This window comes from Manis pentadactyla, chromosome 6, assembly GCF_030020395.1.
Source record: "Manis pentadactyla isolate mManPen7 chromosome 6, mManPen7.hap1, whole genome shotgun sequence".
Classification (NCBI taxonomy): Eukaryota; Metazoa; Chordata; class Mammalia; order Pholidota; family Manidae; genus Manis; species Manis pentadactyla.
In genome coordinates, this window is record NC_080024.1 from 123,321,725 (window position 1) to 123,335,262 (window position 13,538).

General features: G+C 39.6%; 1 protein-coding gene across 8 annotated transcripts in view; it reads left to right on the forward strand.

The window, feature by feature from the left end:
- MOCOS (molybdenum cofactor sulfurase) overlaps positions 1-13,538 on the forward strand; it is a 55,738-nt gene that overhangs the window by 26,074 nt on the left and 16,126 nt on the right. For 7 of the 8 annotated variants that reach the window (XR_005024718.2, XR_008998323.1, XM_057504120.1 and 4 more), the window contains 3 exons: positions 2,952-3,413; positions 6,893-7,055; positions 13,335-13,413. Coding sequence is in view for 6 of the 8 variants with exons in the window: in XM_057504120.1 (XP_057360103.1) it covers positions 2,952-3,413; positions 6,893-7,055; positions 13,335-13,413 (704 nt within the window). In the remaining 2 variants the exon portion in view is untranslated. The remainder of the gene's footprint in view (positions 1-2,951; positions 3,414-6,892; positions 7,056-13,334; positions 13,414-13,538) is intronic. The other variant, XM_036885055.2, reaches the window with a different exon arrangement.

The window sequence follows — 13,538 nt, forward strand, 5'->3', positions numbered from 1 at the left end:
ATAAAGGCCATATATGACAAACCCACAGCCAACATCATACTTAAAAGTGAGAAGCTGAAAGCTTTTCCTTCAAGATTGGGAACAAGACAAGGATGCCCACTCTCCCCACTTTTATTCAACATAGTTCTGGAGGTCCTAGCCATGGCAATCAGACAACACAAATAAATAAAAGGCATCCAGATTGGTAAAGAAGAAGTTAAACCATCACTGTTTGTAGATGACATGATATTGTACAAAAAAAACCCCCTAAAGAATCCACTCCAAAACTACTAGATCTAATATCTGAATTCAGCAAAGTTGCAGGATACAAAATTAATACACAGAAATCTGTTGCACTCCTGTACTCTAATATTGAACTAGCAGAAAGAGAAATCAGGAAAATAATTCCATTCACAATTTTATCAAAAAGAATAAAATACATAGGAATAAACCTAATGAAGAAAGTGAAAGACCTATACCCTGAAAACTACAAGACACTCATAAGAGAAATTAGAGTAAATGGAAACACATCCCATGCTCATGGATAGGAAGAATTAATATTGTCAAAATGGCCATCCTGCGTAAAGCAATATACAGATTCAATGCAATCCCTAACAAAATACCAACAGCATTCTTCAACGAACTAGAACAAATAGTTCTAAAATTCATATGGAACCACAGAAGACCCTGAATAGCCAAAGCAATCCTGAGAAGGAAGAATAAAGCTTGGGGGATTATGCTCCCCAACTTCAAACTCTATTACAAAGCCACAGTAATCAAGACAATTTGGTACTGGCACAGGAACAGACCCATAGACCAATGAAACAGACCCAAGCATATATGGTCAATTAATACATGATAAAGGAGCCATGGACACAAAATGGGGAAATGACAGCTCTTCAACAACTGGTGTTGGCAAAACTGGAGAGCTGCTTGTAAGAGAATGAAACTGGAGTATTGTCCAACCCCATACACAACAGTAAACTCAAAATGGATCAAAGACCTGAATGTAAGTCATGAAACCATAAAACTCTTAGAAGGAAACATAGGTAAAAGTTTCCTGAATCTAAACATGAGCAACTTCTTCCTGAACGCATCTCCTCGAGCAAGGGAAACAAAAGCAAAATGAACTCATGGGACTACATCAAACTAAAAAGCTTCTGTACAGCAAAGGACACCATGAACAGAACAAAAAGCCATCCTGCAGGATGGGAGAATATATTTGTAAATGACATACCCAACTGGGGTTAACATCCAAAATATATAAAGAACTGACACACCTCAGCAGCCAAAAAGCAAATAACCCGATTAAAAAGTGGGCTGAGGATGTGAACAGACAATTCTCCAAAGAAAAAATTTTAATGTCCAACAGGTGCATGAAAAGATCCTCCACATCACTAATTATCAGGGAAATGCAAATAAAAAAACCATAATGAGATATCACCTCACACCAGTTAGGATGGCCAGTATCGAAAAGACTAAGGACAACAAATGCTGGCGAGGATGCGGAGAAAGGGGAACCCTCCTAACACTTCTGGTGGGAATGTAAGCTAGTTCAAATATTGTGGAAAACAATATGGAGGTTCCTCAAAAAATTAAAAATAGAAATACCATTTGACCCAGGAATTCCACTCCTAGGAATTTACCCAAAGAATATAATTTCTCAGATTCAAAAAGACATATGCACCCCTGTGTTTATCACAGCACTGTTTACAATAGCCGAGATAGGGAAGCAACCTAAGTGTCCATCAGTATATGAATGGATAATGAAGATTTTGTACACATACAGAATGGAATACTACTCAGCCATAAGAAAGAAACAAATCCTACCATTTGCAACAACATGTATGGAGCTGGAGGATATTATGTTCAGTGAAATAAGCCAGGTGAAGAAAGACAAGTATTAAATGATTTCCCTCATTTGTGGAGTATAACAATGAAGCAAGACAGAAGGAACAAAACAGCAACAGACTCACAGACTGCAAGAAAGGACTAGTGATTACCAAAGGGGTGGGGTGGGGGAGGGAGAAGGGGATTGAGGGGTATTATGATTGGCACACAGGGAGTTGGGGGGATCAGCGGGAAGACAGTGTAGGACAGAGAAGGCAAATAGTGACTCTGTGGCATCTTACTGCACTGATGGACAGTGACTGCAATGGGGTGTGTGGGGGAGCATGATAAAAGGGGTGAATATAGTAACCACATTGTTTTTTCATGTGAAACCTTCATAAGAGTGTATATCAATAATACCTTAATAAAAGAAATACAAGAAAAAAAAGAGAGAGGGAGGCTCACAACACAAACAAATACAGTTCCATATATAATATTTGATCCTGTAGAATGTTATGTCCCCAAGTCTTTGGGTGACTGATCTTGGTATAGCGCTGCGGGAAGCAGGTTGTCAGAGCAGGGACCCACACTTGGCAGCCATGCTTGGAGAGGCTTGGGGATGTCCTCTCTTTCTTTCCCCACCTCCCAGCAGGTAGTGGCTGTGGGCTGGCCATTCATAGGGGCAGCATCTCTGTCTTTCCCTCTTGTCAAAGGGCAGCTGTCAGGAATGGAGGCCTCTCTGTGTTTCTAAGCGAGGCTAAAGGGAGTAGCCAGCAGGTGAACATGTCTCAGCCCTTGGTAGACCAAGAAGCTGACCCATCGTGCTTCTGAAACTTCGGTCTGTTTTTTGACACCTCAGTGGGTCAGCACTGTGTGTGCCTATGGGTAAATGCTTTCTACGAAGTATTTCTTTAAAATTTTTAAATGACCTCTTGAGATTGATATTGACCCTAATTTATAGTTGAGCAAAGTAGGTCCCAAAAGTGCATCCCTGTGCTTGTAGAACTACTAGGCACACAGCTCATAGTGTTGCAGTTCTTTATCCTATGTTAATTTTGTCTTAAATTTGTTTTACAAAACTGTTTCCAATTTATCCATGAGTAATGAGTCACTCTGGCTGACTTATCTCCATTTTATTCTAGGCTGGGCATGTCTGTGGAGATAATGTGGACCTCGTAGATGGACAGCCTACAGGATCTGTGAGGATTTCATTTGGATACATGTCTACCCTTGAGGATGCCCAGGCCTTTCTTAGGTTCATCATAGCAACCTGGCTACACGCATCTGATGGCCAGCCTTTCCCTCAGGCCATCCCTGGGGAGGCTGGCGCCCCACCAGCTGAGAGCGAGGCTCAGAGTGCCGTGCCTGCCACTGTGGACAGACGCAGTCCCTCACCTCAGCAAGACGCTGCCACTGACTCTGAGGTTCAGAATGACTCATTCACCACTGTGGATGCGGTGGGTTTGCACTTACCTCTGCCAGAGGCTGCCAGAATCCAGCAGACCCCTTCAGAGAAAGCTGCAGGAGTCCTGGATGGAGGCCTGGGGCCACATGTCATCACCAACCTTTACCTCTACCCAATCAAATCCTGTGCTGCGCTCGAGGTAAGGCAGCACAGAGACTCCTTCTTTTTTGTTTAATTTAACAATTTTTGATACATTTTCTGATAAAATGTTTTTTGATCAAAGCAAAAAAGTGCAGAAAATGAAAAGCATGCAGAAAATCAAAATCAGATTCAGAATATCGTGATATATGATGAGCTGCTCTTGTTCTGACTTCCTTGCTTTGGGCTGACTTTTGGATGTGACTCTGCTTATGGGGAGGACCTTGGGAGAACCTTGTTTCTGAGTGATGAATACCTGTTTCTGTTAATAATTATGGATGTAACTTTCACTGACTGCATATGTGTGCTGGCTTTCTCTGGAAGCATTTAGCATGCTTTGTTCCAGCTTTATTTCAGTTGATCCTCAAAACAATAATACAAGGCATGTAATAATATCATCCCTATTGTACAGATATGGAGCCTAAGGGCTATTGAGGTTAAGTATTGAGGCTTAGGTCAGCTGCTAATAAATGACAGAGCAAGGATTTGACTCCTTGGGTCCATGCTCTTATGTGACTTGTTCTGCTCAGACCTCCCTGTGGAGGGCTACAATGCACTATATTGTCTTAAAATGTGCTGACTTGTTAGTCACCTGAGCTGGGAGACTGGATCCCCCTGTTGTGGTCAAACTGAGGGTGTCTTTCTATAATCTGTGTGTGTCCCAAGTCCCAGGCAAAGGCCCTAGACCCCTGAGCCTCTGGGATGGCAGGCTGTGGCTCTTGGTTGGACGTAGCTGTGGTCGAGGCTGTTTGACACCCACATTTCAGGCTGGTCCCACAGAAGTCTGTCCTCCTGTCTGACGCCGTTAATGATCAAGTTTACCTCCAATCTCAAAAAGAGGCAGGTGAGGAGTCAGTGTTTCCCTTGTGGGAACTCTATTTTCTGGACTCCATTTTCACAGATGGGTCACATTCCATAGGATAGTCTCATTTCAAAGATTGCATGGGCAGAAATTAGTGTCCCATTTTACAGATGAGGACACTGAGACTCAGTAAGTTTCAGGTTTTGCTAATTGTCTTCCATCTGCTCATTAAAAAACTACATACTGCATACCTTCTACCTGCCAGGGCCTGGGCCAGCTCCTTGTATACAGCGGTGAGCAAAATGGAAATGGTGCCTGCCCTCAGGCAGTGTATTGTCTCAAAAAGAAAACCCACACAAGACCAAATACCACACAAGGGAACAGAATCACACTGGTGAAAAGGGCAAGAAGGGCAGAGGTGGGGTATACCTGATAGAATTCTGGTGGGTGGGTGTCTCAGTCTGTTCAGGCTACCACAGCAAAATACCACTGACTGGGTGGCTGATAAACAACAGAAATTTATTTCTCACAGTTCTGGGGGCTGGAAGTCAAAGATCAAGACACTGACAGGTTTAGTGTCTGGAGAGGGCTCACTTCCTGCTTCATAGAGGTCTTCTCACTGTGTTCTCACATGACAGAAGTGGTGAGGGAGCTCACCTCTTAAAAATATTAATCTCATTCATGAGGGTTCCGCCCTAATGACCTAATCACCTCTCAAAGGCCTCCTGACCCCCAGGTGATGGTATTATCTGAGGTTTCCTGAGGTACTATGAGAGTGATGCTTTGCTTTCTCAGCGCCTCCCAGAAGGAGACATACCTGTTAATTTGCCCCAATGCTGGTGACGTTAATTTTTATCACTTGCTTAAGATGGGTCTGCCAGGTTTCTCCATGGTAAAATTCATTAGTAAGCATGTTATACTTACTAATCAGTACTTTTTGGAGAGACAGTATAAGAATATGTAAATATCTTGTTCCTTATCAAACTTCTATTCATTAGATTTCGCATCTCCTGATGACTTTTGCCTAAATCAATTGTTGGTATGGTGGTTGCAAAATGGTAATTCAAAAAATTCTATCATTCCTTCTAGATTTATTTATTATTTGGAATTCTACTGTAGGGTAGAGATTTCCTTCTTCCTTGTTTATTTAGTCATTAATTCTCTCTCTTTTTTAATCTACATGGATTCACAGATTTCTATTTTGCTATAGACTGTCACCTATCAGTATTTATCTTGGTGCTTAAATTGCCAAAGATTTGATCAGTGGGGGCTCCTTCAAGCCAGGTCCTGTGTCCTTATGATATTTCCCCATCTTTCTTAGAGCAATACAAGAAGATAGTCTAGACTCATCTGTATTTCCCCTGCCTGGGAAATGGAGTTGGCCATTTCATCATGGAAGCTCATTAATTTTATTAGAGAATGGTATTTAGAAACATGTATTTGGTTGCTAGGACTGATCATTGCTTCTGGGATGTTATTGCTTCTTTGCCCTCTCAGTGCACAGAATTCAGAAACATACTGCATTAGTTTTCTATTGCTGCTGTAACAAGTTACCATAAACTTTTCACAGGACTCATCTGATTAGAGTGGGCCTAATGGATAATCCAGGAAAATCTCCCCATTTCAGAGTCCTCAACTTTAATCACATCTGCAAGTCCCTTTTGCCTAATTCCAGGGATTAGGATGTGGGTATTTTGGAGGGACAGTTATTCTGCCTACCACGTATATTTATGTGTGAGAGTTTTGGGACACTCCACACACACACATCTATAGTATCTATCTATCTCCCCTTCTTGCTCCTTCCCTCTCTCTCTGTCATCTAGTCAGAGACCTGATTTCACACTGATACCTCCAATTCTGATCCAACACCACAAGGTTTATTCTGTCTATATTCCTTTCCTTATTTGTAACTCTTGTTAATATTATTTTTCCTCAAATTGTTCCAGTTTTGGACATTAGGTATGCTTTCAGTTGGCTCCTGCGTCCCTTTGAAGTACCCCCATCCTTTTGTTTTTTGAGCACTTCCTTTCTTTTGTATAGTCTCCTGTTAGTCTCTCCCTAGCCATGGAATCAACCATTTCTCCAAAGAACCCTAGTTCTTTTTTTATTGGAGAATAGTATTAGAAAGCAAAATCTGGGTACTGGGTGTACTTTGTATTTTAATTCTGTAGAAATATGAAGGTGGATCAACTTGAGGTGGATCACCGCAGTGGCCATTCCAGTACAGCCACAATTTATGTGAGCAATAAGTCTGTGGTGTCAGGATATGCCTCTACAAGCATTCACCCACCGCTGTGGAAGGATATACAGAAAGGAGGAGCCTTGCAGACCTCAGGGGGAGAGGGAACTAGGAGCTGGGGTGGGGTGGAGACTCACCTTCCATGTATATTCTTGTTCTCTCTAACTATTGTTCCATGCACATGGATTACCCGCTTAAAGAAAGGTTGATGAGGAGAAGGGTGGGAATTGGATCTGGAGGATAAATGGAAGGTATTTGGCTCCCACACCATCTCCTTTGCATTGTTCTCTTTGTTTTACTTTCTTCTCTTCCTCCATTTCTTCTTTCAAAAGTATGCTGAATTCATGAAGCCCGTCTGTACTTGTGTAACCACTGTGCAACAATGTTAAGATCATTTTTGTGGAGCCCTGGCCTAAAATACAGTTATCTTTTTGTTTAGGTGACCAGCTGGCCTCTAGGAAATCATGGGCTATTGTACGACCGAGGCTGGATGGTTGTCAATCACAACGGCATTTGCCTCAGTCAGAAGCAGGAGCCCCGGCTCTGTCTGATCCAGCCCTTTATTGACCTGCAGCAAAGGATCATGATCATCAAAGCCAAAGGTATGAAAACTGGGCCCATTTTTACAGAGCAGCTGTCAAGAGTAGCTTTTATACTCATGTGAAAGTAAGATAATGAATTTTCCTCTATCAAATAGTGAAATAATCCTAAAGTAAGTGAAATGATGTTTAGAAGAGACAACAAAAAGTTTGTGCCCCTTGTCTTAGGGAAATTTCTGGAGAGAGAGAAGGGTATGGCAATCCAATCAGAAAGTAAAGACGTACAAAGTTTTGATTATATGATGTCCTTTCACATCTGTCACTCATCATAATATGTACTGCAGATTTTAAGTCTTTCTTGATGATTTCTTACAGTGAACCATCTAACACATATACACATGTAGACCAGCTCTGCCCTGTAGAACTTTATGTGATAATGGAAATGTTCAATATCTACATTGTCCAATTTGGTAGCCACCAGTCAGATGTGGTTATTAGCACTTGAAAGGTGGATAGTGGAATACTGGAACTGAATTTTAAGTTTTATTTAATTTTAATTAATTTAAATTACTTCAGTGTCTAGTGGTGAGAGTGTTGGATAGTTCAGATATAAGGAATAATATAATACATAATTACATCCAATTAAAAAAAATACTAACGTTTGGCCACATTTGCTTCTGATTCTTCCTCTTCCTCCTCCTCTTTCTTTTAAGAAATAAAAACATTACAGATATAGCTGAAATTCCCTTTGTATCTCTTCCTGGTCTCACTTTTCCTCCTTCCCCACCCCACCTACCACTTATAGAATATTCCATTTCCCTCCTAAATTGTAGCTGTACTTTTGTGATGTATCACATTTCCATATATTCATGATTGTGTTTCTTGACTATAGGTGTTTTATTCTGTTCTAGTGGTTTATTTTTCCTTGAACTGATAGGCCAGTGTTATTACTAGAACTATGGAACAAATCTTGCTATCTGGTAGGGCATGTCTTTCCACCTCATTCTTCCGAAGTTTCTTGGCTCTTCTTGGCCTTTTGTTCTCTCATATGAATTTTAACACAAGCAAAGATTTGTGTAGCCTGTTCCACAAGCAAGATGCAAAGCAGTTCCATCACCCAGAAAACTCCCTTATGCTATTCCTCTGTAGTCTCCCTCACCCACCACCCTTAATGCATAGCAATCAGGGATCTATTTTATTTTTCTGAGAATGTTACATAAATAGAATTGTTAAGTAAGTGACCTTTTGAGATTGACTTCTTTCACTCAGCATGATGCCTTTGAGATCCATCTAAGTTATTGCACATATGAGTAGTTCATTCCTTTTTCTTTCTGAGTAGTATTCCATTGTATGGATGTACTAGTTGTACCAGAGTTTGTTTATCCATTCATCTGTTGGTCAACATTTGGTTTGTTTCCAGTTTTGAGCAATTATGAATAGAGCTGCTATAAATATTCATGTGCAAGTTTTTGGGTAACCAGAAGTTGTCATTTTTCTAGAATAAGTAAATACGTAGGAGTGGATTGTTGGTTCATATGATAAGTGCATGTTTACCCTTAAAAGAAACTGCCAAACCATTTTCTAGAATGACTGTACTATTTTGCATTTCCACCAGCAATGTATCAGAGGTCCAGCTGCTCCACATTCTGACAACCTTTGGTATTGTCATTATTTTTTCATATTGTTCATTTTAGTAGGTGTGTAATGGCATCTCATCATGGTTCTAATTTGCATTTCCCTGATGGCTAATGATGTTAAGTGTTTGTTCATGTCCTTTCTTGTTTTCTCTATATTTGTTTTGACCCATGGATTACTTTAGAAGTGTGTTAATTTCTGTATGTTTGGAGCTTTTCTTGTTTTCTTTGTTATTGATTTTTAGTTTAATTACATTGAAATCCCAGAAGAAAGAACATACTTATGTATGAGTTTCATTCATTACAATCTGTTAAGGTTTAGTTTATGACTGAGGATGGGATCTATTGCTATCAATGTTCCATTTGTACTTGAAGAGAATGTGCTTTTGTTGGGTGGAATGTTCTATAAATGTCAGTTAGATCTGGCTGGTTGATGGTATTCCCGCTTTTCTATATACTTTCTGATTTTTCTAACTACTAGTTTTGTTGATTACTGAGAAAGGAGTATTGAAGTTCCCAACTATAACTGTGGATTTGTCTATTTTTCCATTTTATTTCTGTTGGTTTTTACTTCACTCAGTGTTGTTATGTCTTCTTGGTGAATCATTCTCTCTTTAAGTAATGTCCATCTCATACATGGTAATTTTCTTTATTCCAAAGTGTGACGTTTGAAATTCTTTATCTAATATTAATATAGCCATTTACCTTTCTTTTGATTAGTGTTTGCATGGTGTATCATTTTACATCCTTTTATTTCTTCTAGCTTTATTGATTTTATTTAATATATCATAAAATGTATCTATTTCAAGGGTACAGTTAAGTGGGTTTTTTTTTTTTTTGGATATTCACAAGGTTGTACAACCAACACCACAATCAATGTTACAACATCAACCCCAGAAATAAATCCCATACCCATTAGCAGATACTCCCTATTCCCGACTTCATTCCCAGCCCCTGGCAACCACTAATCTACTTTCTGTTTCTATTGGTTTGCCTATTCTGGATGTTTCATATAAACGCAATCATACAATACATAACTGGCTTCTTTCACTTAGTATAATGTTTTCAAGGGTCATCCATATTGTTGAATGATATCCCATTGTATGGATATACCATAGATTTGTATCCATTCATCAGTTGATGGATATTTTTGGTAATTATGAATAATGTTTCTATGAATATTTGTGTACAGATTTTTGTGTGGACATATGTTTTCAATTCTCTTGGGTATATACCTAGGAATAGAATTGCTTAGTCATACGGTAACTCTCTGTTAGCATTTCCAAAGTGGCTGCATCACCATTTTACATGCCACCAGCAACAGGTGAAGTTTCCAGTTCCTCCACAGCCTCCTCAACACTTTCTGGTGTTGTTGCTGTTTCATAGCCAATCATAGTGGGTGTAGTGGTGCTTCATGTTGCTTTTGAGTTGCATTTCCCTAATGACTAATGAGGTTGGCCATCTTTTCATGTGTTTATTGGCCCATTTGTATATCTTCTTCAGAAAAATTTCTATTCAAATTCTTTGCTGATTTGTTCTTAAATTATTGAGTTGTTAAAGTTCTTTGTATATTCTGGATGTAATTATCTTTTCAGATATATGATTTTCAAATATTTTCTCCCATTTTGTAGGCTGTCTTTTCACCTTTGCATGAACTCCATTTTACTTTTAATCTGCCTAAACCATAATGTGTGAATTGAGTTTCTTGCATCCATCATATAGTTGGCTCATACTTTTTTATCCATTTTGACAGTCTCTATATTTTCATTGGTAAGTCCTACTGGGATTTTGATTGCAGAAGTCACAAATTTTGTAATCATATTTTGATGATGTATATTAATTTTGACATTTTCAAATTTATATCATATAATATTGAGTCTTTTATATATTAATAGCTTCTCTCTCCATTTGAATTCTTTAATTACTCCAAAATTTTAATGCATTTTCCATAAAATTTTTACACATTTTTTTGTTACATATTAGTTTATTGGAGTATTTTGAATATCATCTTTTTTCTACTAAATGTTTTAATTGGTTATCGCCATATAGCAACACTATTGATTTTCCTAAATCAGTATTTTACCCAGTACTTTTTCTGCATTCCTGTTAGTTTTATTAGTTGGTCTGATCTGAAGATTTTCTTGAATGTTCTATGTGTAAATCAGTGTATCTTCTTCTAATAATGATAGTTTCATATCTTCCTTTATAATTTTTCTCTTTTTTCTTTTCCTTATCTTACTGCATTGGCTAGGTATTTTTGTACATTGTTGGAGCAATGATGGAAGACATCCTTCTTTATTATTGATTTGAATAGACTGCTTCTAAAGTGTCAAAAATAAGAATGACATTTACTGTAGGTTTTTGATAGATTTATTTTACCAGCCTCATGTAGATCTTTTCTTATTTAGTCAAAAGTTTTATGGTGACTAATAGTCAGTTCTTACTGAATGCTATTTCTGTATCTGTTGGTTATCATATTTTTCACCTAAAATCTATTAGTGTGTGTCTTATATTAGTAGATTGCCTCGTACTGAACTATTCTTGCACTCTTGAAAGGAAAAACACTAGTTGGCAATGGTTTTTTGATACATTGATGGATTTGGTTTGCTAATCTTTTGTTTAGTATTTTTGTACCTATTTTTGTAGTGAGATTGATATGTCATGTTTTTTTATTGTACTTTTCTTGTTCAAGTTCAGGTACCAAGGATATTAGCACACAAAAAGAATTGAGTAGATTGCTCCTCATTCTATTCTCTGAAGCATAAAAATATGTATCATGACTGAGTAGGGTTTACCTAGGATGTAAGGAACAGGAGAAAGAAAACAAATACCTAGATGTTTTCCACCCCACACTGGCATCACTTTATGAGGTGCTATGGTATCCCCACATGCATCAGGTATTTTATTCACTTGCAGGGCCTTCCAGCATTGTGGGTGGAGTAAGGACATCTTTGGCCATGTATGACAGGACAAAATAAATATAAATAATGAAACAAGGCATTATAATGGTCTCACCTGTGCAACTTTTCTCTCCCAAGGATGTTTGGCATCTTGAGTCTGGGTCTCTGAATACAGAGTTTGTTTCTCTGTATCTCTCAACTGTGCACAGAGCTTAGTACATATGTAATGATCTCTTAGGTACACTTCAGTTCAGTTCATATAGTGACTCCAGATGGTATTGCCTTAACAAGAGGCCTGTGGGGACCTCTGTAAGGAAACTGAGAGCCAAATAACCTGAATGACTTATCTGGAGTATGGGGTAAGGTTTAGAAAGAGGCTGAGTACAGGCCTCCTGCTGGCTGCCCAGGATGCACATTTGTGCCACGGCCCTTGTCCATGTGCTGTACCCCCTGCTCTAGTTACTTCCTCGTAACCAGTGTTCTGAGCTCCCTTTGCTGCTCTCCCCTGTGGGTGCATACTTGGCACTCAAGCATACATACCCTTTTGTCACTGCAGCATCTGATATCACTAGCACAGCATATTCCTTCTACAAACTTCTGGAGTATTCTGGATTAGTTCTTCTGATCTTCCTCACACACGGACTGGAGTGTGGAACTGGCTGTGCATGTGTAAGATACAGTCAGCAGGGGACATAGTTCATGGAATACCTGTTAACACAAATAGTTGCATCTCTGGCTTGGTTGTGGTGAAGGCTTGTTGTGATGGGCATAGGCTGGGCAGAGGTGTAATCAGAAGCTTGTGAGTAGGAGTGCATGTACCAGTTTGCTGTGTTGTGTGTGATGAGGAAGACCAGGATGAGCAGGGATGCAGATGTGCATGACGTGTTCTTACCTGAGGGACAGGTTGGGTCATGCTGGTGAGCAGAGTGACTGGCAACAATGCTGAGAGAACTGGAGGGCACAGATGGGCTGCACAGGAGGAGGCTGTGTGTCCTGCTTCTGGTGTCCACAGAGTGGGGGCCTCCACAAATTCTACTCAGGTGTCTGGGCTTCATGCCTGTTCCTGTGGGAGGGGTGAGAAGGAGTGCGCAGTGGCAGGCGTCCTCAGCAGGCCCAGCCTTTATCACACACCTTTCTCTCCTTAACGGCATTGGGTCCACATTTTTCACTCCAATTATATTTAAAGAGTAAGTATTACTTCAGCTGGTTAGTGGGTTCATGAGCATTAATTATTATTATTCTTTAGACTGTTATATACATATGTTATATACTCCTTATATGTCTGAAATAGACCAATCTGAAAAAAGAAAAGCTTCCTACCACTTCCTACCACTGCCATAGTAATAGTTTAGCTTTATTTTGTATTTAGTGATGATGATTGGTGCAGGAATCCAATTTGATGCTGAATCTTAGGTGGAGAACTGACACTCTGTGTTGATATTTTTATAGAATGAGCCTTCATGCTTGTCTGTTTCTAAAGAATTTAAGGTAGCTTAGAGAGCCATGACCTTAGGATGTGTAGGTAGAGAAATCTGTCAGAGGAATTTACAGTGCTCCAAGGACTATGGATTTGATCGCTCTTGCCCAGGGTATTCCACACGAATGCTGCTCGATGCCCACTGGTGGCATCAGATCATGCTGAAGAGACTCTCTGTGTAATAAAGAGATTTCTAAGACCCAGTCACCTGTTTGATTCAGCCAATTTCCAGGATCATTCTAATTCTTGTATATTTCATAGTAATGGACTTTCCTCACATAGTTGCTCTTTTTGTGTGATGATAAATTTGCCTCTAACCTTTGTTTATCAGGGATGGAGCCTATAGAGGTGCCTCTTGAGGAAAATGGTGAATGGGCTCAGATTTGCCAAAGCAAGGTTTGTGCGGACAGGTGAGACTGTAGCGGGTGACAGTATCAGGCCCATCTGCAAGATGGCACAGACAGGGAGGAGAAAACTCCCTGTGGATGGGTCCCCGCGGCACCTCCATCGCCTGCTGCTGCTTCCCCCTCACACA